General features: G+C 34.7%; 1 protein-coding gene across 1 annotated transcript; it reads right to left on the bottom strand.

The window, feature by feature from the left end:
- Positions 1-759: 759 nt before the first annotated feature.
- LOC129084611 (killer cell lectin-like receptor subfamily B member 1) lies at positions 760-22,641 on the bottom strand. The gene is given in 7 exon segments (XM_054590811.1): positions 760-835; positions 3,952-4,114; positions 17,586-17,734; positions 20,351-20,425; positions 20,427-20,464; positions 22,044-22,186; positions 22,461-22,641. Coding segments are annotated over 7 exon segments (825 nt in total).
- Positions 22,642-27,243: the final 4,602 nt, after the last annotated feature.

Genomic DNA, 27,243 nt, shown 5'->3' with positions numbered 1-27,243 from the left:
GAATGGGAGTAATAAACACGAGTCATCGCAAACACTTTGTTTTCCAGGAGAGGGGACACGGCACATCCCTCTAGTGAAGAAGGCCCAGGGTCCCTTTGTTTAAAGGCTTTTATTGAAAGGGTTATGAGTGGGGTTGGGTAACAGGAATGCACAGGTTATCTCATTACATCAGTGTGTTAATATTTACAGAGAATGGGTGATGTTTTGAAGAAATCAAATGTCAGAAACACACCGATTATACACGGGTCCGAGAGGAAACTAGTAAACAATGAGACGACTAAACAGGAGAGCATAGTAAACATAAGAGTGCCTAAGTTTATACAGTTAGGGTCTGTGAATAATGTAAATTTCCTTCCCAGCATGAGCTGGCTATAGCTTTTGAGGGAAGAACAAAGCACACTTTAAAGAATTTACTTTTAGGCCTGATTTGTCTGGGAACACCAGGTCTGGTTTAGGACTGACTCCCGTATTGTTTTGAGCCTGAGCCAGGCTTGAGGAGAGAGCAGCCAAGAGACGAAGAGACTTCTTTTGGATAGAATGAGGACTCCGGCCACGTCCAAGCCTAGCCAAGGGGTGCAGGCCTTTTTGCCTTTTCTCCTTGTCCCCCAATTCCTTGTCTGCTGCCAATACCTCGATTGATATCTGTCTTAGATGGATATCTCAGCTCGAGATAACTTACCTATCACGGATTACTGATCATCACATGGCAAAGCAGAGGCAGGAGCTACACCCCTGCCAGGGGGCACTGGTTCTGTCGCTTCAGTGGCCTGTTTTTCCAAGGCCCCGATTACTTTCAGTCTTGGGGCCCTCCAGCCTGTCGGCGGGGTTACACTTCCTGAAACCAGACAGGGCGTTTCCCAACATCAAACTATGATTTATCCAAACTAATCTGCAGCTATTAAAAATAAAAATGGGACAACTGTACTAGTATAATCAATAAAATATACTTTAAATATGTATATATGTTATGATATAATATAAAACAAATATATAGAGATATATGTATGTTTAGGTCAAGTATATATATTATATATAGTTTCTTTATTGATTAATAGTCATTCATTATTATGATTGTTCACCTGTATTTAACTTTTATAAGCAATACATCCACAAAAAATGTATAATGACTCCTCTAGAAATATAAATAAATAATGATTAAAGAAGAGGAAACATTTTTTCCCAAATAACCTTTTTGGTAACTCTATTAAAAAAAAAACAACAGATAATTCTTAGATTTGGTTCTTGGGTTCTTGAAATATCTTAATGTTTCACCATTTAATTACTTTGTAATTTGAGGAAACATGATTTAAAAAATCTTCAAATGATAAAATATATAAATACACTATTATTTGTTTTTCAATAAATATTCTCTCTACCAAAATAAGGTAAATTTTTTAGTTATGTTTTCCTATCTAATTTTTGTTTAATTATTTTTAAATTAAATATCTGTATACTTAATAAGAAAACAAATTTTTGTAACTATAGAATTAGATTTATTTTGATATAAAATAATCACATTAAAATATTTAAATTTTCACATTATGTTTAACTTAAGGATGAGGGATTTTAAGCTTTGGATCATTCATTACCATTTAGGCTGCACCCATGGAGGCACAGAAAAAGAATGCAGATTTATATTATCTAGCAAAATATTAAATAGTTCCCCAAATAATTGATAACTTAAAAAATTACATTCTGCCTAGAAAATATTTTGACCCGCTCTCATTCTGATCCATTCATCTCTTCACCTGTGGAATAAAATTAATATTAGGCTTTAATGGACGTGAAACCCAAAGTCAATTATTTTTTTGTAACAATCCAATCCCTCCTAACTTTCTACATAGCTTCCCTACAGCAAATTCAACTTTATCCCCCTTTTCTCAGCAAGCTTGGGCCACACACCCATCTCGCCTGGTAATACCTGTGTCTATGCCGCGGGATTTCACCAGCTGGAGGACAGGCTCCGTCAGGAACACAGCCGGCTCGCCCGGGCTCTGCTGGCCTTTCCCCTCTGCTTTGAGACTACAGGGCACTGGTTGATAGGTATGACTGGGCCTCAGAGGACCATGTCAGAGGAAAGAGAGCCACATCTCACACAGCATTAACTATTCCCACACAGAAAGTTTCCACTGGTGTCAGTATTTCATTTACTCCCACACTCTGTGTCAGACAACCATCATCGATAACTAAAATGCTAAATATTGTGGGCATTTTGTAGATCAGTTCAAAGCTAAGTTTTAGCAGCTTTTTTAAAAAAAATAGTCATATCAGAATCTCATGAGATTAGCAATGCTTAACAACCAAATTTAAAAATTATAAAAATCAAAAGGGAAATATTCATAGTCTACCTGGCATGATTCATAACTTCTTTTCTTTTTATAGAATGAAGGTAGATCCCCAATTGTTATATATTAAAAGAACTGCTAAATATCAAAATGTGCATAAACATTGGTCTATATCTATTTTTTATTTTTTATTGTTATTCAAGTATAGTTTTCTCCATTTTCCCCCAACCACTTGTCCCAGCCTCACCATCCCTGCCTCCCACCCTTGAACCTACCTCCTTTGGCTTTGTCTATGTGTCCTTTATACATGTTCCTTGACAACCCTTCCCCTATTTTTCCCTATTATCTCTCTCTCCCCTCCCCTCTGGTTACTGTCAGTTTGTTCTTTATTTCAATGTCTCTGGATATATTTTGTTTGCCTGTTTGTTTTGTTGGTTAGGCTCCACTAATAGATGAGATCATATGGTATTTGTCTGTCACCCCCTGGCTTATTTCACTTAGCATAATGCTCTCCAGTTCCATTCATGTTGTCATGAAGGGTAGGAGTTCCTTCTTTCTTTCTGCTGTGTAAGTATTCCATTGTGTAAATGTACCATAGTTGTGTATCCACTCATTTACTGACAGGCACTTAGGTTGCTTCCAGCACTTGGCCTATATTTTTAACAAACAGCCTAAGGATAGCTAGGTTTCTTGATAGACTGAAGTAAATATAAAAACATATAATTTTGGGCTGACTGATTTGAATAATGACAGATTTCTACTTATTTCTCATGTCCTCTTTAAATTGAAGAAACAGACTTTCTCTTTAAATAACAAAAAGTAACACCGAAAGAAAAAGATAGGCTTAAAATATTGAATGAGTTTGAACATGGTTCTTTTAAACCATCAGAGTCAAATCATCTGTTCCATTAGTTATAGCGAAAAGTGTCAGAGCATTTTTTTAAAATGTATTATTCATTTAATTGAATAAGAAGTTTTATGCACAATTTCATCCTAGCGGTAGGAGTTACATGGAAACTAAAGGAGGTTTGTTTTCATATCAATCACATTGATCTGTGCACTGAAAAGGCCCCCAATGCTTTGCTTTAAAAATCTCCTTAGAAATATAGAGTAGTAACAGAAACCCACTTCCATGTCAGCTTCACTGTTTGAAGTCTTTTCAAAAGCTCTCTTCCATGGTTTGAGGTTCCTTACCTCATCGCTCTCAAAGCAAAATCATCTTTCTTTTGTCTTCTAAGTAAAAGTTTGAGATTCTTCAGATTTTTTTTTTGGTAGGTTTGTCTTTGGCTTATTTTGTTTCTTTGCTAGGATCTAACTGATGGCTTTCAGGAAGAAGGGTCCTGGCATAAAAAATGACAAAAACATTCCAGAAATTCTCCATGTCATAGGAGAATTCTCAAAGGCCAATGTTAGCTTTTAGATGTGCCCATGAGCTATGCCCTTCCAGGCTCGCAGGTATAATTTACTCAACTTGGCTGCTGTACATCTCAATCTATGCCTCCATGTCAAACTCCCAAATCCAAAGTGTGTATGTGATAAATGTATTTTTTGCTACAAAATAATATATACTTCTTTGGTAAAATACAATTAAGACAGTAAATCTACTTTGAATGTGTATTCTAGTGAGTGAATAAGTATGGTTTTCAACCTCCCAGTGCAGAGATACCATCCAGTGGTGTGGAGAGTTAAGAGTTGACCGCAGTGTACTTTGTCTTCCTCTGAAGCAGCGTCAGTGAAGCGACTGGCTATGGACGCCCCATCCTCTTTAGCACCATCAACAATACTTCCAAATGGAGTCTGTTGAGGAGACTGGGCTATAGGATCAGACTCTGTCATATTTAATAACATTTTATATGTTAGGAACCAAGTGGAAAATTGACACTGAATATTAGCATATATTATAGTAATGTGTTGTCTCTGCTCTTTTTCAAAGTTTTACAGACTCATGTTTATTATTGTCTAATATTAACAGATCAACTGATATATATGTATCCCTAAAAAACTGGGTAAACCACCAATGAAAAGCAATTATTAGCAGTTTTTGTTCTTGGGCCTTTTAAAATAAGCTTGCAGTTTTGTCATAATTAAAACACATATAATACAGTCTAGAAAATCTAGTAAACCATATGGCTTTTCAGTTTTTATCAACAGTATCTACAGCAAGTAAACATAGAAACTATTATTGTCATATATCTACAAATTTTTTTAATTTTTCTATTTTGAGTAAAGTATAAAGTCATTATTAATTGGCTGATTATAAGTACATTTCCCTCAAAACTCTTTCCTATCCTTAAAACATACACACCCCTTTGCACCCAAAGTATCCATGTATTTTTAGTGCTTCTTATGACATTTCTTATACCTCTTCTCTACTTCAACTTTTCCCTTTTCTTTAAGATCCCACAAAACTGTCATTCATGTTTCTAAATTTTTACACCAAGCCTAGCCAGTATCAAAGAAAAGAAAAATTAAAATGGCATCAAACGAAAGAAGAACAGGGTAGTTGAAACCAGGATTTAACCCCAAGATTAACTAAATGAGTAAGTAAACAAAATGAAAGAGACAGAGAAATATAGAGAAGCTCATGTGAACATAGGTAAAGAAAACAAAGCAGGTGACTGCAAGATAGAGCTAAATTAGTGTGAACTTTATAATAAAGCTGGCAGAGTGCATAAAATCTGGAAATAATTTTCCAAAACAAAGTCCAAGAAAAAATAGTTTTTTAATTATTTTCTCTATTCTGTATTTCTTATATATTATTTTCATCTGTTTTTTAAATTTTAAAATGGATAAAAGTTGAGTGTAGAGAAATTATAAGTCTTAAATTCTTAGTTATAATAGAATGTAAGAAACAGGGACTAATGATTGAATTTGGAAGTGAACATGAACTTATGTGAGTAAGGAGTGGAACAGATGAAGAGAAATAGTTTGTTTTATTTCTGATCTTTAGAATATTTCCATGCATAAATTTTGTTCAATAACTAACATATTGGTACATTAAGCCTCCAATTATTTGGGAAACATTTCTGTTACAATATTGCCTTTAGTAATAAGATTTAGGCTTTGATTTGCCTTCTCCAATTGCTGCCATTGTTGGCATTTTTCTTACCTTAGCTTCTTTGTAAAATTATTTTTAATTAAATTAAATTAAATTTATTGGGGTGTCACTGGTTAATAAAATTATAGAGGTTTCAAATGTACAATTCTATGACACATCATTTATATGTTGCATTGGGTGATGATCACCAACCAAAGTCAAAGTCTTTTTCCGTCACTGTATATTTGACCCACTTCACTGCATCCACACCCCTCTTCCCTCTGATAACCACCTTACTGCTGTCTGGGCCTATGTGTTTTTACTTGTCTGTTTGCCTATCTGTTACTTTAAGTTTTATATCCCACAAATGAGTGAAATCACATGATCCTTGATTTTTTCTGTCTGACTTATTTCTCTTAGTATGATATTCCCAAGACTCATCCACATTGTTGCAAATGGCAACAGTATTTCATCTTTTCTTATGACCAAGACAAGGAAATAACTGAACTGTTTTTTGGTAGATGATTGGATATAGAAGATGTGGCACATATATGCAATGGACTATTTACCTTAGCTTCTAAAGCAAAAGGAGAGTCTTTAGTTCATTAAAGCTCTCGGCAGAAGCAGCTATAATAAAAAGTAAGGTCATTTCTTCTAATACGTTCCATTTTTACTCTATTTCCTTGTCACACATTCTATCTTAGACAATTATGAAATAATATTCAGTGGTGTTATGTTTTATTCAAGAAATGCAAAAATAGACTCTTCTGTTTAACAATAATCTATTTTAATGACATTTTGGTAGAAGCTGCAATGCAGAAATAAAAGACCTTTCAAAATTTTAAGTTATCAAAAGATGTAAAAAATAATGACTTCATTATCACTTAAGATGTTTAATCAGAAGTGACCATAGTTTCAAAATCTTGTAGAAGGAACACCTACATTAATGGTGGTTCTCATTCTTGATATTCAAATTTTTATTATATGGAATGAAAGCTGTTTTTCAACTTATTTTGTAAGAATAAATTAGAGAAATATGTAGGGATTAATATTAAGTGGATATAGCTACCAAAGTAGATTTAAAAGAGCTTAGTAAGATGATTATTTGATAAGGTTAATAAAATTGTTAGACTGATCATGAAAAATAGAAGACACATATTATTAAAATCAAGAATAAAGTTAATTCACTAAAGACTCTGCAGATATCAAAAATGATAAGGTAATATTTTCAACAATTTTATACAATAAATTTGATGACATAGATGAAATGAGCAAATTTTTAGAAGTCACAAGTCTCACTCAAGAAAAAATAAATAACCTGAATAAGCCTCTGTCTTTTAAAGAAATTGATATTATAGCTAAACATTGCTGCACAAAAACAAAACAAATAAACTCCAAGGCCAGACAGCTTCACTGAGAATTCTACTGGGCATTAAAGAAAGAAATATTATAAATTCAATACAAATTATTCCAAAAAATTTTAAAAGAAAAAGTGCTTCCCAACTTATTCTTTGACTGATTTCAGCTATGTTCTTCATATACATCGGGACAGTTAATATTAAAATAAACAACCAAAGAAAACAGAAAATAGTAAGTATTAAAATTGAAATCTTTGTGCACTGTTGGTGGGACTACATAATATTGTAGTCATTGGAGCACCATAATAAATAACCTGAAATCCTCTATATGCTCCTTGAAGGAGACCCTTATCTCTTACAGCTACAGTGCAGAGGTTGCTGAAAATCAAATGTATCATCTCATCCTGTTCTAGCTGAATCACAACACAAATGGAACTCCCAGCCTCAGGGGTAGGGGGCTACTGTTAAAGTGAGGTCACTGATTGAGAGACAATGAGATTTTGTAGGATGGAATGGGGATAAGTAGGAAATATCCTGGTGAAGCTGGAAACATTGTGCACATAAGTCCTTTGGCCAGTAGAAGAAGCCTCCTCACTCCCAGTAGCAATGACCTCTCCAGCCCTAATGGTAGCAACTTTTCCACCCCCACTGATACCTGCCTCTCCACCCCTGTTGGAGGGGATCAACCCTGCACTGCCTTGAGAAAACTGTAATGACCTCCCTGAATCAGAAGCCATGCAAGGCAACACTGGTTCTCCCCGCCCAGTGTTTCCCTTTGCTTCTATGTCTATAAGGAGACTCCAGGCCAAGCAGGCCCTTAAACATGTGATCTCTGACAAAATGATCTACACTCCAAAAGAGTTTTCTAATGTACAAGGTCTGTTCAGAATGCATCCAGCCATGTACTATGAAAATTAGAGACTTTACTGAAGATGATACAAGAAACATTGTACACAGGACAATGACACCTCAGTCCCCTTCAAAGCAGATACCTTGGGACCTCACACAGGTCTCCCAATTGCTACCAGTTGCCCCAGTGTATTTTCCTGAATCTCATCAATGGTCTGAAATCCCTCCCCTTTCAAAGGTGGTTTTAGTTTTAGGAGGAGCCAGAAGTCACAGGGCACCAAATTTGGGCTGTAGGAGGGCTGACTCACCTGGGTGATTTGATGTTTTGAAAAAAAAAACCAAGCCTGCGTGAGATATAATGCATACCTGTGACTCGCATTGTTGTGATGAAGCTGCCAATCACCAGTTGCCCATAGCAGTGGCCTTCTGAGTCATCCGAATAATTTCCATGGAGGAATGCTTGAGCTTAACGCAAAATTGGATGCAGATTTGAGTTGCTCTACTCGCTCAGCCATTGTGAATGTAACGTCCACACAGTACACATGCTCACTCAATGGCATCTACTGTCCCCACTGACTAGTACAATGAAGTCACCATTGTTCATACACATACATCCCAGTCCACTCTCCTTGGCCATGAGGTCACATTGATGTCATGCAAATTGTTCTCATCATGTTAACAATGGCTGGACTCTTCCAGTCAGACCTTGAATACACACAAAAAAAATTTTTAATGTGTGAGAATGGATACTAAGACAAAGAGCACTTTCTGTAATCACTAAAAGAGGAAGAAAGCAAACAAATGTAAAACTCAATACATAAAGAAAATGAAACAGCCATTCACAGAAAATCAAGTAACCAAAAAGCAACAGAAAAATGCTCTGTCTCACAGGTAGAGTGAAATTATTAGTTAAAACAACAATAAAAGAACATTTGTGCCTATTTAAAAATTGATAATGTAAAATATTAGTAAGTGGAAAGATAGACACGCATGCACTGTAAGTATGAATGCTTGTTGACAGCATTTGTAGAAGATAAATATTTATTTATATTACAAGACTTAAAAGTTGTATTCTACTTAATATAGCAGTTTCTCTTCTAGATTTCTACCTAATAGAAATAGTCAAATATATTCACAGACATATATATGTAATGCAGTTTCATGGAGCATTATTTGTAGCAAATTCCAGAAAAAAATGGGAACATACAAACCAATTTGTTAACAGAGTACACTGGAGAGATGAAGAAATTAGAAGGGATTGAGGATTCAGTTTTTCTTCAATGTGTTTCTATATTATTTTTATTTTGCAACTATTAATTCTTATATTAATAGTGAAAAATTTTGAAAACTAAGAGTAATAAAATGGAAGTCACCGAACTGACACTATTATACTTCCCAGAAAAATATATAAGTAAATAGTCATATCATGAACCATCTGGATTTCAAAATGTGTATTTTCCAAACATTAATTCAAAAATAACTCAAATGCATTTGTCATTTCTTTATAAAGTATATAAGGGATCCAATATGTTGCAAGGAAGTCCACCTAAAATAGAGGAAAAGGGAATATTATTAACAGTTTTAAAATGATAATATTAATTCTTCTGTCAAAATTAAATTCTATTTGACATCAAGTCAAAGAAGCTACTCACTAACCCCCTTCCCATGCAGCTGACACTATAAATATTGACATCAAATTACAAGTTCCCTTACACATGCAATCAACCTGACAAATAAAGCAATGTCAAGAGTACAGAGCACTTACTTGCATCCTGCAGGTAAAATGTAGATACACAAAATTGCTCATTACTTTATTGATTGCCACCCAATATGAGATTAAAATTAGTATAATTCTTTTCACAAATAAAGAAAAATTGCTTGGTGTAGGAAGTGGCAATCACCTTGGTTGCTGTGATGTACACACAGTTGTTTATATTTGAACCCTGTAGAACTCTGTTAATGAATTGAAAAACCAACAGCCTCATGATCAGATATAAATCATATTTTCGGTAGATAAACTGCCATAGACAGGAAAAACATTATACACTTAGCTATTTCCCTGTTTCTTTATTCACTTGGCAAATATTTTTAGAGCACCACCGTATATCAACACCCTAAAATATAAAGAGAAAATTTATTTCTGTTTTCCAAGGGCTCACATTCTGAGGGAATGACACACTCATTGAATGCAGAGGAATGGCTTCTAACTCGGGCAAGGGGAAGGAGGTTACCAAGGAAAGCTACTTGGATGTGGTGTCATATAAGCTGAGTCTTAAAGAAATACATACACTTTGTGAGGAGACACTATGTCCACCTTGCTTTCCACTGTGTACCCAAGCACTACATTGAAACTGGCCAATGATTTATAAAGATTTAAATAAATGTATGTAGTGAATGCTCTAATTATCTAATAAATTATTAAATAGGATCTAACCATGTGAAAAGTGGAGTTAGAGAGATCCAGATAATGGGTATAACATACGAAAATATCAAGAAATGTAAAACATATACCTCATGTGAAAAACTGTAAATTTTGAATAAAAATTTATTATAGCACCAGAAAAAGTCATTCTAAATATTAGGATTGAATGTGGGAGGTGGGGGTGTATAGGGAAGGAGAGAGTAATAGGGGGGAAACAGGGACAACTGTAATTGTACAACAATAAAAAAAGGAAAAAAATGAGAGAAGAGAGGAAAAATAAAACTAAATATTATCATGCGAAAAAAATACTATTGTATAAAAAGGGACCAAATCTAGGTAAGTAGGCGATCTAGTTAGTATTAAATTTATCTCAGCCATTCAGAGTCATTAGGACTTTCTTAGTTTATTTAGCATCTGTAAAAAAAAAAAAAAAAATTATCTAATCTCCAACATTATTTTATAGTTCTAAATTCTCTGAGTCCACGTACCATAAAAAAATGTATTATGAAAAACTGAAAAAAAAATATTATACTGAGTCCAAATCATTTTCAACCGTTTCCAGGTGGCATATACTCTTTGGTAATATGGAATGTGCTTTGCTAGATAGTGAAGGCTAGATAGTGAAGTATGGCATAACATCATATAACTATTTGATTTAGGTGACGAGACAAGTCCTTGAAACCCAAAATTTCTGGCTACATATATTTGCAAACCTATAAAAATTAATATCCATATTAAGAATTTTTATATTTTTGTTAAACAGCCACCAGGTATTATGTGTTTTGTGCTGTGGATGAACAAAATATAAAATATAATTGAATATCACATAAGTAAACTTTATATCACCTGCTATTTTCTACGCCAACTCAACCCTCCCCCATGATGACACTAACTGAAAGCCCATTGCTAAAAAAAAACACAATAAAATGCTCTATGAAAATGAAACATAAAAATAGATCCTCCCTGGGGTTTCTATTTTAAAAATATATACTTCCTGAGAGGTATCAGCCTATCTAGTCCAGCGGAGGAAGAAAAGTAACTGGAACCACCTCAGGTTTGCAAGCTAAAACCACAGGGGAAACCTCAAAGTCAAGGAGCTCTGGGTACCCCACAAGGCCGAGCAAGGAGCGTTGCGCTGTGTGAGGCCCGGCCTCCTCTCTGTCCCCACTTTCATGCAAGGTCTAGAAACAAGCCAAAAGGTAAAATTTTTAAATAACATTAATTCAAGATTTACCTTTAAATCCTTGGCGAACATAAAATTAGGCCTCTCGGTTACGAACTTTTCAAGTAGAATCACAGCAACAGACATTCACGTGAGAATCAGGTCCTGTTTTAAAGAGTCCGACGACTGGAAACGTCATATGTGGGCCCAGAATTTAATTTTATTGTTGTCGTGTAATATTTTTTATTCTCTCAAAGGTGAGTGAGTGTGGGTTAGTTCTTTGTGCTGTTATCTTTATTTCATTGCTTACAAGCTAAAGTAAACTGACGTTTAGGGAATTCATACGTCAAGCTCAGTTTTGGAGATTTGGGGTGTTTGTTTTTGTTGTTGTTATTGTTGCTCTTCCACAACCATCATGTCATCTAATCCTCAACAAACTGTGTAATAGGTTGTTATCCTCATTTTATAGACCAAGTAACTCAGATTTAGGTGCATTAAGTACTCACAAAAGGGCATATAAATGCCCATGCTGGTTTATATGAAATGCATTTTAATACTCATTTATACTTCTATAAGTAAGAAATAAGAGAGTGAAAGAAGTGCTCGTTCTCATCTCACTTAAAAATTATGTGTCCATTATTAGTTGCATCTGTAACTCATAACAGAAAATGTTTTGTCAAGTTCTTTTAAAAAAATGAAATTTCCACAAATCATTTTGTTTTTGATATTCAATTCACGCACAAAATTTAATTTGAGAGACAAAACTGGGTAGGCCAGGTTTTTGCCTCCAGATGGCCAGGATGAGCTGCCTATGATACCACAAAATGAATGAGCACAAAAGAAATGGTGAGTTCAAGAGTCCAAAAGTAGGCACACAGGGCCTTTTCCAAAGAACTGTGGGGGATGAGAAGAGAGCCACTAAGCTTGAGCATAATTTGCAGCCTAAATAAGGGAAGGTGTTCGTTCTTACTACCTTATTGAAAGTATTTTTATTCACCTGCCAGCTTTCAAAATGATTGGTCAATATCTCCCTCCTCACGATTACATCTGAAAAGTTTAGGAAGCGAAGGGCCATGGACAAGAACTTCAATAAGAACCCTTCTGTTATTAGGAAGAAAGATTTCCCAGTCTCCCTAAGGCGCCCTTAGGTCCACAGAACTCTTCAAGCCCAGGTGTTTGTACATAGTAATTCAATCATCTGCTCCTAGAAACAGGAAACACATCCCCAAAGGCAGCTTTTCGAAGGTAACTCCTCTGAAAAAGAGCTGTCCCCACGTTCTGTTTTCTTACAAGTATATTCTGTTGTGCTAAAATACAGAGTTCCAGAGAAGAAATCTTGTGGAAATTCATATTAAAACTCATTTCAACCCCATAGTCCAAGATTTTTTACTAACAGGGTACTATACCATAATCTACCTTAATAGCAGCGTCAATAATCCATTTCTCACCCATAGATAATTTCTTCACCAATAGATAAGTACATGTAACTACTGGATAAATAATGTGAATATTATATATTAATGTATATGTTTGCTCTTGGACATCCTTAAAAGATGAAAAATATATAACAAAGTTCATTATATCACAGTCATAAACCATCAATATTTAAGAGTTCAAATTGGAAGAATTGAAATTATTCAATGGGATAAAAAATATTTTGTTATACCATTATTAGTCCTTGGATTTGTATCTGTCAAATGATGTTACAAAATATCTGCTTATATATATGTATATATCTCCAAATTGACTATATATTTAGTAAAGGCAGAAATTTTGTCTCATTCACTTTTATATAACACCCAGTACAATATTTGACATGTAAAAAAATTAGATAATTATTGAATAAATAAATATTTTGTGGTTGAACACAGTAGAAGACAAAGAATTTTTAATAATGATAAGCACAAAAAACTTGTATTCCTTTACTTTTTTGTTTTTATACTTGGTTTCTTCTTATTAATAACAAAAATATGATGTTATTTCCAGCTACTTACTCAATGTTGAAAATTGGGAGAACACAAAAACATCTGAGGAAAAAAGAACCTTAAAATCACCTTATCAAATCATGTCAATATGTTTCCTTTCCATTAAGTCTATGTATATTTTACATAGTAGGAATTACACATTATTTTACAATCCAAGTGCTTTAATTAATGTTATGACAGAATTCCTCATATTATTGAATACTTTATTAAAATAACTTTAAAGTTTTTATACTTTCCAGTTGTATGGTTGTATCTATATTTAATACTTCCACTATAGTTGGAACCAAGATTTCCCTGGTTTTTGGCGATTTAAATAATGTTAAAGTAAAAATCTAAGTGTATAGCAGTTTGTTCTCATGTATTATTTCCTGAAGATAGATTTTTAGAAGTGGGAGACTTGATTTGGAGTAGTGAACACACACTATAGTGCACAGATGATGCATTGTAGAATTGTGCACCTGAAACCTGTGTAACTTTATTAACCAGTACATTTAATAAAAAGGGAAAATATATTTCCTTTTTAAAACTACAAATATGTTTTGTTACACTTATTTACAGTTATTGTATACTGACATTTCTTCATAAAGTAGCAGTTTATGGGAATATATTTATTACCTTATTCTTGCCAATAAGACATTTTTAAGTATGAGCCTTAATTTTAGAGCTTGGTTTGTGTGTTGATGCCATCTAGTGGCCATATTACAAAATTACAAAATCAGAATTAAAAACTAGTAAGCGAAATTAAATTTATAAGGTGGAACATCACAGATCTATACACTTTCAAAAAGCACTCATGCTACTTGGATTTCTAAAAATTCTCAGTAGCCATATACACTAAAGCTTACAAACTATTTTAAGTGATATTCATTCATTCACCTGAAATTCTGTAGCATCTCTCACCTGGTAACTACTCTGTCAAGGGCTGAAGGCTGAGATGAGCACCATGTTTGGCCTCAGAGGTACATAAAAGCACACTGATCATTGCTAACTTGACTAAAGGCTTTTGTAAATGGAAAATAATATTTACTCATTTTGTAATTTGAATCATCCTTATTTTATTTTATTTGGTCAATAAATATTTGTTCATTAATTAAACTGAATTACATTTAAAAAAAATAAAAGTCCCTCTACTAAGCCATTGAGTGGAACCCACAGGATAATTTCCTGGCCAAAACCCAGCTGACCCATGGTTGGTATTATGCTCTCAGAGAGATTACCTATCAACAAAATCATACAGTGTGCAAAGACCAGGAACCCAGCTCTGCCAAGGCTGGGCTGCTGCAGAGACTACCAAAGGGAAGGATCAGGTCACTGTATTAGAGTTGACCTCAGTTCTTGATCTTTCTGAAAGGCAAAGGTTTGACTTGAAAGTGCATATTCTGTCAAAATGGCATCAGGCAAAAGCTGGGGAAGAAAAGCCCAGGTGGACCCTCAGTTTGGTTTTTAGATGCCGCAGGTTCCAAAGATGGCTATGCTGTTTATGGGAGGGATCCCTCCAGTTCTATATGATAGTGTTCTGGGGGTTAAAAAAACAGCAGCAAAAACCCCCTCAAAACAAAAACAAAACAGGAAAATAAGGGTGAGGAGAAAAAGATAGTAACAAATGTCACACCTGTACCAGCAGGTCCTCACATTTTGAGCACGCACTAGTCTGTGAAAGCCTATTAAAATAGGGTCATGTAGGGAAAAAAAAACAACATTGCTTGTAAACCCATTTCTCCTCATTTTATTAAATGTTCTACTTATGTACATTTTAAAGATGAACTACATACAGGCCTATGCAGGTTGCTTGCTTGGCTTGGTTGTTGAAAGACTCAGGGTGGGCAGAAAAATGGCGAATCACCATTTTACTCTTAGCTCCCTTTTTAAGGCATTTGACTAGATCATTATTTTAAAAGACAAAATTGTACTCTTTTCCCCTTCCTACTTTCTTATTGTATATGAGCATCCTGTTTTTTATTTCTGCTTTTTCTGGACTATTTGACTTACAGTTCCCAATTTTTTCCTTTCTTTACTTATATAGCTAAAACAAATACTTCTCCACAATTTATAAACACACATATATTTAAAAACAGGAAGCAAATTTATTTAGCTATATCAACACACTTAATAAAATTATTAGATTATTATTAAAAACATTTTAAAAATATGAATTAAAACTATAAAAATCCTAGAAGCAAACAAAATAAAAATCACTGTGATTTTTATATAGGCAAAGATTTCTTGGATAGGACAATAAAAGAAAAAATGATTCATTAAGCTTCATCAAAAATTTTAAAACTTCTCTTTCTTGAAAAACACCATTAAGAAAATGAAAAGTCAACACAAAGAATGGGAGAAAGTATTTGTAATTCATATATCTAACAAAGGACTTGTATGAAAATTATATAAAGAACTCCTACAGGTCTACAAAAAGAAGACAGAAAACCAATATTTTTTAAAAATGGGGAAAATATTAAATAGACACTTCACATTCAAAGATACATGAATGGTGCCCTGGTTAGTGCAGTTCAGTGGGTTAAGCACTGGTCTGAGACATTTCCAAAAGGCGGCTGGTTCAATTTCCAGTCAAGGCACACGCCTGGGTTGTGGGCCAGGTCCACTTTTGGGGGCGTGTGAGAGGCAACTGATCAATGTTCCTCTTGCACATTTATGTTTCTCTCCCTCTCTTTCTCCTTCCCTCCCTTCTTCTCTAAAAAATAAATAAATAAGTAAACTATTTTTTAAAAAACAAGATATGAATGGTAATAGACACATGAAAAGATGCTCACTGTCATTAATCTTCAGGGAAATACAGATTAAAAACCACAATGAGATACCACTACACACACACTATTGTGGCTAAAATTTAAAAGACTGACAATAACACGCTTTGGCAATGATGTGGAGAAAATGGAACTCTCATATGTTGCTACTGGAAAAGTAAAATGAGTCTCTGGCCACGCCACCCTGAATGCACCTAATCTCGTCTGATCTCAGAAGCTAAGCAGGGTTGGGCCTGGTTTGTACTTGGATGGGAAAAGGAAAATGATGCAACTGCATTGAAAAACAATCTAGAAGTTTCTTATAAAATTAAACATGCCCTTACCATAGGACTCAGCAACCAAACTCCCGGGTATTTAATAGAAAGAAGTGAAAACACATGCCTATACAATTACTTGTACATAAATATTCATGACAGATTTGTTCATAATAGTCAAAAATTGGAAACGCATCAAATGTCCATAGGTAAATCGGTAAATTGTGGTATCTCTGTGGAATACTCCTCAGTAACAAAAGGAATGAACTGCTGATACAAGGAAAACATAAACTAATTTCAAAAACATGCTAAGCAAAACGAAGCCAGAAACAAAAGGATACATGAGGTATGAAATTCTAGAGTACGAAAACTAATTTACAGTGACAGAAGGCATGTCACTAGTTGCCTGGACCTACGTAGGTGGGGAAGGGTGGAAAGGAACTTTCGGGGATAAGGAAAATGTTCTATATCTTGATATGATGGTGTTTAAGATGTGTATACATTTATTGAAAATCCACTGACCTCATGACTTAAATGGATGCATTTTACTGCACACAAAGTATAACTCCATAAAGTTGATTTTTTTTAATGGGAAAATCAAGAAAGTCCAGGAAAGCATGAAGAACTGTTCCAGGTTAAAGGAGACTAAGGAGGCATCAGGACTACATACATTGCATGATCCTGAGTATGGAGGAAAAACACCTATAAATAACATTATTGAGACATTGACAAAATTTAAACATGGACAGTAGACAAAAGCATAGTACTATATCAGTGCTAAATTTCCTGATTTTGATAATTTTGCTATGGTTATACAAGACTTAGTCCTTGTTCTTGTAAAATATTTAGTCAAAGAAACATAATATTCTCATTTAATTATCAAATGAATCAGCAATGGGGGAAAGAGAGAGAGAAGGAATTCAATAACATACAAATGGTAAAATATAAACAAAAGCAAACTATGGGTAAAGGTTATAAGAGAGTTCCTTAAACTGTTGTTTGAGCTACTCAGTAAGTTTAAAATTATAGCAAAATGTATTTTTAAAGATGAGAAGTAAGCAGCTAGGTAGGGGGAAATGATAACTGTATTTTTAGTTCTTAATTGTGCTCTCTCTCAAAGCCAGAGACTATTGAAGTGGTTTATCAAAAAAATAAGGAGAAGACCCAGGTATTTATAAGTTTTCTAATTGGTCCTGTGGGTAGTGCAGGAAAAGAGAAAGAGAGAATAATTCCACATGCCCATTAAAGAGAAGGGTAACTGCTCTCCAAAGGCAAAACATCCTCTTCTTCTCCAAGAAGACCAGTGATGTCTGGTATCTCAAATCGTTATCCAGAAGACCATTTTCTCACCTCCTGTTCCTCTGTCTTTTCATTGGACTAAGTCCTGCAGTCAAGAGCATTGCTTTGTTAAGTAATCATATATTATTATAAGAAGCACACTAAAAAAAATGACAAAATTTCATTTTACCTTTTCCTCTTAGTGCATTAAAAGCAGGGAAAACACTCTGCTCACAGATACAATTGAGGGTTTTGGAGCACTCAATAGCTGTTATTCTTGTTGAGGTTAAAAGTGCACATTGTCCTCGCCCAGAGATCATATTCATTATCGCAGAATTACTGTAAAACAGAAAACATGTATAGTCAATTGCTTAATTCTGAAGCTTACAATAACATAAATCATAATTTTTAAATCAGTTGCCTAAAGGTCAGGATTATGCAAATATTAATCATAACTTCATCACTAAAGGTTGTCTTGGGCTCTTAACCCATCAGATAGAATCTTGCATTGTCTCTTAATTACACTCACAATCTCCCAATTCATTCCACTCTGGAAATTTTCAGTCAGAAGGCAAAATTACTTGCAATATTGCTATAGCATTATGATATATAGCAAACACGTTTTTTTCAACAAAAGTGAGATTTAAAAAGACAAGAACCGAATTTCTGTGAAGCAGATAACAAGGCCTCATGTGTACATACTCTATGGAAGGAAAGGTAGAATTGGAATATAGTCAGAAATGAGGTTATTTAATCAATATTTTTTATCTGTTCTGTTTATTTTTCTTCTCAATCCCATAGCTAACCATTAACTGAAACATGGCAATCTATTGAAAAATATCTAAAAGCAGGGCTTCTATTTCAGAGAAGTGATGGATTAGATGCCAGAAAACTTTCTATCAAAAACAATAAAAAATGTTGAATACAAAAAAAAAATTTAAACCCTCTTGAATAAATTTATGAACTGGCAGACAAGAAGCAAATTCACACTCAGGCTAAGGATTATCAAGTAAAAGTGAGAATCTGGGGAAGTAAGTGAAGGGCTATAGGCAGTTTTCCCTTAACCGGTTTTGGAAGCTGAATGAAGAATTCCACCCACCATCCTAAAGAGAAGAAAAGTACATAGGGTTGGGGCCAAAGAGATACATCTTCAGTATAAACCCCCTAGAACTGTCCTGAACCTTAGATTTAAGCAGAAGAGCAAAATAATCCCACCAAAGAATCCAAAATCATAAACCACCCCTCATGTAATTTGCATTTGCTATACTATTTAAGAATATTTAAATCTGCTACAGGAAAAAAGGGAAACAAACAAATAAGATAAATAAAACGAAACAGCTTGAGAGGCATGGCAGAACACATAAGATATGTTAAATATGGATGAGTAACCAGGATACGTGTTAAGGTATAGATACAGCAAGTAGAGCTCACGTGTGCTGAATGTAGAAAAGGAAGAAAGAATCAAGAGCAAATATCATACACAAAATATACACGATGCACATAGGTACTCAACATTCATGCAGTCTTAAGTTCATCACTCATTGGCAACACTTATTCTGGCCTTCTGTGCAAGAAACACAAATAAAATCTGTATCTGCTCCTTAGGTTAATTGAAAAGCTGCAGCTGTGGCCAGGCTTAACATGCTCCTGCATCTCCCCAGCACCGAAAACGTGTGTGCTAGCCACAAGGACCTTCCCTTCTGCCTGTTATTCAAACTTCGAGCTTGGTTTTAGAAAGCACGCTGTGGTCAGATCAGGAAAGAGTTTGGCAGCAAGTAGAGTCAGTCCATATGAAGACTGTATAACCCAGGATACAAGTGATCCTTTCATATACTTGCATCTTATCCTAAGTGTGGCAACCTATTCCACCACACCCAAGTGTGATGAGCTGTCCCATTTCTTTCCCCTTGCAGTGTGTGAGGTGTTTTAAATTGATTTAATTTACCATGAAATTTGAGCATCTTACAATGATCCATGAGCCTTTCTGCTCTATGACCTCTGAGATAGTTGTGCTCATGAGGCTTTAAGTACATCAAGGTAATGTCCTACATCACATCTTGTGTAGGTTTGCAGCCCAGAACTACATGAGTTGCAGGGCCCAAGTTTAGAATTAAAAGTGGCCCAGATTCATAGCACCTCAAGGCATTCAACAAAAGCAAATTATTTCTTGAGGAAATCGCCTTCATCCCAGTTCTCAAACAATTTCCACAGCAGCTCAAAAAGGAAAAAAAAACATCATTAAAACACTACAAAGAAAATGGCATCATAAACAAAAACCAGCAGAAACAATAGATTAGATCCACAAAACTTAAAATACTAGAATTATTACATACCAAGTATAAAATAAGTGTGTTTACTATCATTAAAGAAGTAAAAGACAGTTTGAAAAAAATGAGTAATTAGCAAGACTTGAAAACAAAATTCCTAGAAATAAAAATATGATAGTTAAGATTTTTTAAAAAAATCATTGAACATTTTAATAGCAAATTATATTTTAATGTAAACCCAAGAGTTTATAAAATACTATACTTCTAATAGGACTATAGTAAAGGTGTGTGTGTGTATACTCACATGTATTTATATTTATAAGTAATATATAAACATATGTAAACTAATAAAGGAGTTTCAGATGAATTTTGGGGATGCTTAAAATACTCATTTGTGATTATGGGAGGGGTCACTATGGCTAAGTCAGGATGATCCAATCACTTCACATCACTTTATGGTTTTGTTTAATTTTGTGTGCCTAATAACACATATTTTTCCAAGCATGTGTTTAGCACCACAATTGTATTATTAGCAACTCTGCATGACACTTCTCTTCCTTTTCAATTATATTTCCCAAAACATTTCCTTAATCATTTATTTTAACAATAACCTCTATTTGAAAATGAAAGAAGATACCTTTTAGATATAATATTTCCAACCCCAACACCAATGTTAGAGTTTAAATGCATTCCAGAGACTTATGTTCCAGGCGTGCCATTGCCCATCCATTCCCATTTACTTTTCCTTTCATTATATGATAATCCAGTAGTTATTTTCATAAGTCTGGGGTTGAAGGAAGGCCTATCACTCAGTCAAAACTTATCATGTGACTAAATCTCCATCTGTTAGATGAATGAGGAGGATAGGAAAAGCGGCCAGCTGTTTCGGTGGCCAGTGCTCAGCTACTTCCCACATTACCTTGCATACCTCCTTCCTAGAAGGCCATTTCTACCCTTAATCCTTGTATATTCATTTCCCAAGACAATCTTCTCCTAGTGGATTATTTAGGTCAAAAACAGCTGCTAGTGTCTTAGATTATTTAAACATGGGGAAAAAAATCAAAATATCTAAAAATAGGACCTTTGTTAAGTAGTTTATGATACTTCATGAACCAATTAAAAAATCATGCTCCAGAAAAATATTTAAGGATATAGAAAAATAATTATTAAAAATTCTTAAATGAAAGAAGGAATCTTCAAGACAAATATATTAAAATAATAACAAGTGTAGGTGGGAGGTGTGCATTAGAGCCTTCAGACTCGTAAGAGAAAGTCTTGTAGTAGTTCAGTGGTTGGAAGTGGTAAAGAAAAAAGGGGCTGAATTTAGAAATTTGCTAGTCCAAAAATGTAATTCATCAAAGTGACATATTGTACAATGTCTTATTAAGTGAATATGTTTTAAAATATAGGTTTAAAATTAACTGTGTTTTTTAATATTTTATGACTTAACAACATAAATTTTTCTGTATTATTAAAGTATCTATTAGACTTGTATATAAATTTTGTGTTGTTTTCCTAAATAATAGATATTTCAAGACTGACCTTTGCAAACATTTCTCTGTCAAAATACATTGAGTGCATGTGTAGTTTTTATTAGTAATAAAGTGGATAGTTTTTATTAGTAATAAAGTGAATAGATAATTTTGATATTGTGTTACTATTTTACCCTTTACAATTCTTTTTGAAAGATATGCATTTTGATATAATATATAGGAATATTGATCAAGTAAATATTGCCTGTAGATGCAATGAAAATCACTAAGAAGTTAATTTGTAAAACTGTTATCAGTTTTATGTTTCTCATCATCTCTGTTTTGTAGTTGGGGAAACTGAGGCTGAGAGATGTTAAGTAATTTACCAAAGGTCTCCCAGCGAGTAAGTGCCAGAGCTGGACTTGACTGCAGGCAGTCTGGCTCCTGGATTCCTTGTAGCAACTCTTGACCATGTTACTCCAGGATTTTAGATGCCACCTTATTGGGAGAAATAACTACTGGTTCCAGCCTGTATTTACCAAACAACTACATACTTCACCAAAGGAAAGGCATATTTTTCTGTGAGAGATTTTCTTGCAGGTTCCTCAGAAAGAATGATTGCAAAGACCCAAACTGCATCATCAAAGGGGTTTCCATTTTGGACATAGCAGTGGTCGTAATAGATAACATGTATTGAGTGCTTCGTAAATAGCAAGACCATGTTCCTATCAGTGAGCAAAGTCTCCTGGGAGACTCTTAACAATATTATTTTTGCTCACTCAACAGACATAACACAAATAGCTAAAGGTCCCTTTTTTCTGGACCCCTCCCTGAGTCCTCAATATCTTGAATCTGAGGGTGTGAGGCAGAGTCCAGGACGATAAAAGTGAATATAATCATCCATGATACCAGTTCATCTTCATCATCTATCTTCAAAAGAGACAATCCATAACTTTGGCAAGCCTGTTTACATCCATTCCAGTTTTTATCTTCACTTGTAAACAAATAACAGTTTTCTCCACAACAGGACCAGTGTTCTTCATTGAGTTTGCCTACAACATATAATGTAAAACATTAAATGTTGTCATCTGGCATTCTGTTAAGCAGAGCAATATATATGGATATATATTCTCCAGCCTTCCCTAACTGAATGAAATCTTAATAGCTATCAACAACGACAACATGAAGTTCGTGAAGGTTCTGGAATGCCAAGAGATATCTGCACAGCCATGTCCAATGTAGCATTATTTGCAAAAAACAAGATATGGAAGCAACCCAAAATCCATCAACAAATGAATGGATAAAAAGAAGTGTGTTTATCCATACTTGAAGTACGATTCGGCCTTAAAAACAAGGAAATTCTGCCAAATACAACAACATGAATGAGCCTTGAAAGTGTTATGCTGAGTGAAATAAGCCAGACACAGAACAAATACTGCACGATTCCAATTACAGTATTTATAATAGTCAAACTCAGAGAAACAGAAAGTAGTATGGTGGTTACCATGGGCAAACAGGAGGGAGAAATGAATATAAACTTTCAGTTATGCAACATGAATTAAGTTCTAGATATCTCATATTTCATTTCAATATTTCATTTATTTTTCCATTCTCACAAACTTAAAAAAAAAATTGTTCTATTACTACACCCCTTATGGTTGGGTATCACCATATGAGAACCTGAACTACAGATAAAAACTTTTTTTCAAACTTCGAGAGTTTGACAATCCATAAGAGAAAGATGAATCTAGATGCTTAAAACATATATCTTTGTCATCGCTTTTCCCAGGCCTGTGAGTGCCACCAGGCCTTAATCTATTTGATGACCCTGAAGGAGACTGGGGATAGGCCAGGGTTGCATAAGTTACTTTCTGATTGCTCATCTCTAGAGTAGGAAGAGAAAAATGTTTTGCATTAAAACCTTGCGTCAGGATGATTTCTGTCTAAAGAAAACTTAAAATGTTAGTCTATAGAAACATATCAGAAACAAGAGATATGTATGTGCATCTGCCTGTGTGCTCATTAACTACTTTGAATGCTTAAAGCACATGGACTGATTTATATAAGAAATTTACATGATATTATGCCCATGATTATTAGAAAATACAAAAATAATTCTTTAAATATTTACCAACAGATCGAATAGGTTGGGTCCTCTTCACTTAGCCAATCAAGCTCAAGATGTTCAACATACATATACAAATATTAGGCAAAACAGGCGCCATCCCAAACGACTAAAACACCTTAAGATTATCAATTCAAAAAACATAAACTCTACATTTTTGAAATTCAGAAAAAAAATAAATATCTTGGCTTAAAAAAACCTATGTTCAACTCTACATATATTATAGAGTTCATGAATTCTTTTCAACTATAAAATGACTCGACCAGAGTGTTTCCCAAAATGTGTCCCATACACCATCTGCAAAAGAATTATCTGAGCGTTAACATTGCAGATTCCAGTTCCCCATGCAAGATGTACCAAATAAAAATCTCAAGTTGGAGCCGAACACCAGCACTTGTTATCCCAAAAATGAACATTAAAATTTTAAAAATAATTTTTCTGAGTATGATGTTGCCAGAAATATCTATGTTAAAATACAAATTTTAAAAGCAGCCATTATGTAATATTCAGAGAAATGCAATTTATTAATGGGTAGCAATATAAAAAGAAGGTATTAAATAATAAATATTTGAAATGTACCTTGCTTCTTACATTAATCAAGGTAATGTACAAGAAACAGAAAATAAGAAAAACATTGCACATGTAACTGTTCTTTTAAAATTTTATTTTAATTTACAAAATTTTCTAAATTTTACTATCCACATTTTCTCCACTTGCCTAAATAAAAGGAGTCTTTTCCTTTACAAAATCCTGCAAGATGGATAACATGTAAATCATTAAGTCTAAATTAAATGTGATAACCCCCCAAATCCCTCTTCTTTATTTTGATAACATCAAGCACAAATCATAGCACGTTAAAAGAGAAAATAACTTTCTGTGAATGCTGAACTATTTTCACATTCTCTTCAGAGTTAATGGGGTTCGAATGCAATCAATCGAGAATGCTTTCCTATCAATCCCATACTCATGCCGAGTCTTTTGTAATGAATAAAATACCATATTCCTAAAATATTTTCCCAAGAATCCTTTTCTTTATAAGGAGGACTAATAGATACTCGGGTACAAAAATATGAGTGAATGATAGCAACTGTGACCTGTATCTGCACCATGCAGTGATGCAGGTGGAGAAAGCTGATACAAAAGTGAGGTGGCAGAACTTGGCCTTTCCAACCCTGGATCCCTTGGGTGCATGAGGGGCTCTAAGACAAAAGGCAGAAATGAATTGTCTCTGACTAGTGCTCCAACTCAAAATTTTCTGCCCCTCCTCTTGATGAAAGGAAATTGTATGATGAAAAGCTGATGTTGGCAGGGACGGAAAGATGGTCATGAGCTATGTTATGTGTTCCTTCATCTTCACTAATGAACTGCTTGGTACTCTGCAAAGTTGCCTTTAAAAAATCAACGTTTGAGGACCAAAAAAATAAAGGAACACAGCTTTCAAGAGACCAAGAACTAATATATTTAACAAAAACTAGCATACCTAAAAGAAACTAGTAGTAAAAAACAAAAGATTAAAATATAAATGTATAAATATGTGTATACATAAAAAAATGACTAAGTTCTTTAACTCTTACATAGCCTGTCAGAAATTTTCTGTTGTATATTACTATTTGGAAAATAAAAGATTATTTCTTTTTTCCATATGTTTATTGCAGATAAATGCATTTAGAAATTGTCTTAAAAGATCCATAATTACCACTATAAAAAATGTTGGTGTGTTTCTTCTAGTTTTTTATGCATAAATCATCAAAATGTATGTTTTATCCATTTACTGTAAGTTGGTGTCACTTAACACATTTTTTATCTATTTTTTCTAACAAATGTTTCATTAAAAAATGTGCCTAAAATATGATTTTAAAAACCATATAATTATTACCCACATGGATTATATCCTAATTTATTTTAGCAATCCCCCATTGTGGGACATTTAGGTTGTTTCCAATGTTTTGCTAGTATAAAAAATATTTGGCCTGGACTTTTGAATATTTTCTCAGGAAAAATTTTAAACACGAAATTAGGAAGAGTCAAAGGGTATATAAATTAAAAAACTCTGATACATTCTACCAAATGCTCTCCAGAAAAGTTGTTCCATTTATACACTACTTGGGTGTGAAAATGTTCACATTCGATTATTTAAGAAGAGATACTAAAGAATTATTCCTGTACTTGAGTTTTGTCCACAAATCTTACTCCATGAATATCTACAACCTACCAATGAAAATACCCTTCTACAACTCTTTCTATGAGCCAGATATTCACTTTCATTTCATACAGGCCTTGTCAATCTTCTGACATACAGTTCTATGGAACCAATTTAAGTTGCTTTTCAAATCATGTGATAGAAGTTAATATGGAGTATGGAAGAGGGGAAGAGGGGTGAGGTGGGGACTGAAGAGGAAATTAATTATGCAAAAACAAAACCATCCCTACTTCAACAGGCTCTGACAACATCCTTTGCTTGTTCTTTTCTTCCCTTACCAACCTCTGCCCACCACCAAACATCAGCCTCCTCGCTCTTCAGTCTGCTCATCCTCTCACCTCTTCTCCGAACTAACTGCAAACAGTGTCTACTGAAGGTACTGACCCCTAGGACCCAGTTTACGTTACGCTGCCTGTTACATGGCCTTCAGGGGGCCTCCTTCTGTCCTCGGATGCAATCCTTCGTCTCTGAATCACTACAGAGGTCGGCCACTTGTTGTCAGATGCAGCAATCAGCTGAAATGCCTCCCAGAGGCTAATTGCATTCAATAATGGAAGCAAAGTTTCATGGGTAGAGCCGGGACGCTTCAGGAATACTTGCTACTGGGTATTTATTTCTCTCTTTACTCTAACCCTGGGTTGGCTTAGTCAGTCTAAAAACAGAGAAGGAAGATCCATAGCTTTCTATGCCAAAGACATCAATCAATCAATCAATCAATCAATCAGTCTGCTAAGGGGAGACAGGGAGCTCGGGTGGGGGAAGTACTAATGATTGTGGGAAGGTGGCAGAGAGAGACACTCATTTGTTGGAGGACCTACTGTGTGTATAAGCATACTGATACCTCCCAATGTTGACAGCTACTTCTTATTGCACCCATTTTACAAATGAAGAAACCAATCATGAGAGGTTAACCAACTTACCAAAGGACACATTATTGCTCGTTCTTGACCCATGTTTAATAGCAGGCCTGACTGACTACATAGAGCACAGACTATGAGTTTAGAAGGGCCTGGATTTTCAACAAACTTTAGTCACAGAGCATGAATTCTGGAACCAGAAAGCACTGGCTTGAAATGCCAGCCTTAGTTTCCATGTGTGACTTGAGGCAAGTCACTCACTTCTCTGAACCTTCAGATTCACCACAGTACAGTGGTGATGTTTGCTTTCCAAGGATGCTGTGAGAATTAACTGAGACGGATCACATAAAGAGCTTAGGCAGACCTGGAATATACATAGTAGGCTCTCATTAAGCGTGAAATATTATTATTGGAAGTCCAAGATTTAAATCCTGTCTAGTTATAAAAATTTCAATGAGTCACTACAAATCTCCAAACCTCAGTTTTCTCATATGTTCAGGAAGAGTAGTGCTCTCTTCATAGGCTTGGAAAAATTTAATGAGATTAGCAATTCAGTTAGGATTTCTTAGACCTCAAATTAAGTAAATGCTCTTTTTCTCTTTCTCTCAAGGCAGGACTACAATCCAGAAATCTTGAAACTGAGGTAGGTTCTCTGTCCTGTCAGGTTGGGAGTGCAGGTACTTGAAAGAGTGCCTCAGGGGAGTTGAGGATGGGGGTGGACACATTAATACAACTTAGCAGAACTGGGGCACGTAGGGCAGCATACTGCTTACCCCTCAGAAAACCCACCCTGTGGCCTGAGATCTGGTTATTTACATCTTGTCAGCCTTGGAGATATTGGTGATGTTGACCCTTTCTTGTTTTTGAATTTATATCCTTAAAGCTGAGGAGGATGTGGGTAGGTCTCATGATGGAGGCCACACAGGT

The sequence above is a fragment of the Pteronotus mesoamericanus genome, unplaced genomic scaffold (assembly GCF_021234165.1).
Source record: "Pteronotus mesoamericanus isolate MK-2021 breed Mesoamerican mustached bat unplaced genomic scaffold, CSHL_Meso_final scaffold_21, whole genome shotgun sequence".
NCBI lineage: Eukaryota > Metazoa > Chordata > Mammalia > Chiroptera > Mormoopidae > Pteronotus > Pteronotus mesoamericanus.
The sequence above is the reverse complement of the archived record's forward strand: the minus strand, read 5'-3'. Positions and strand labels throughout refer to the sequence as shown.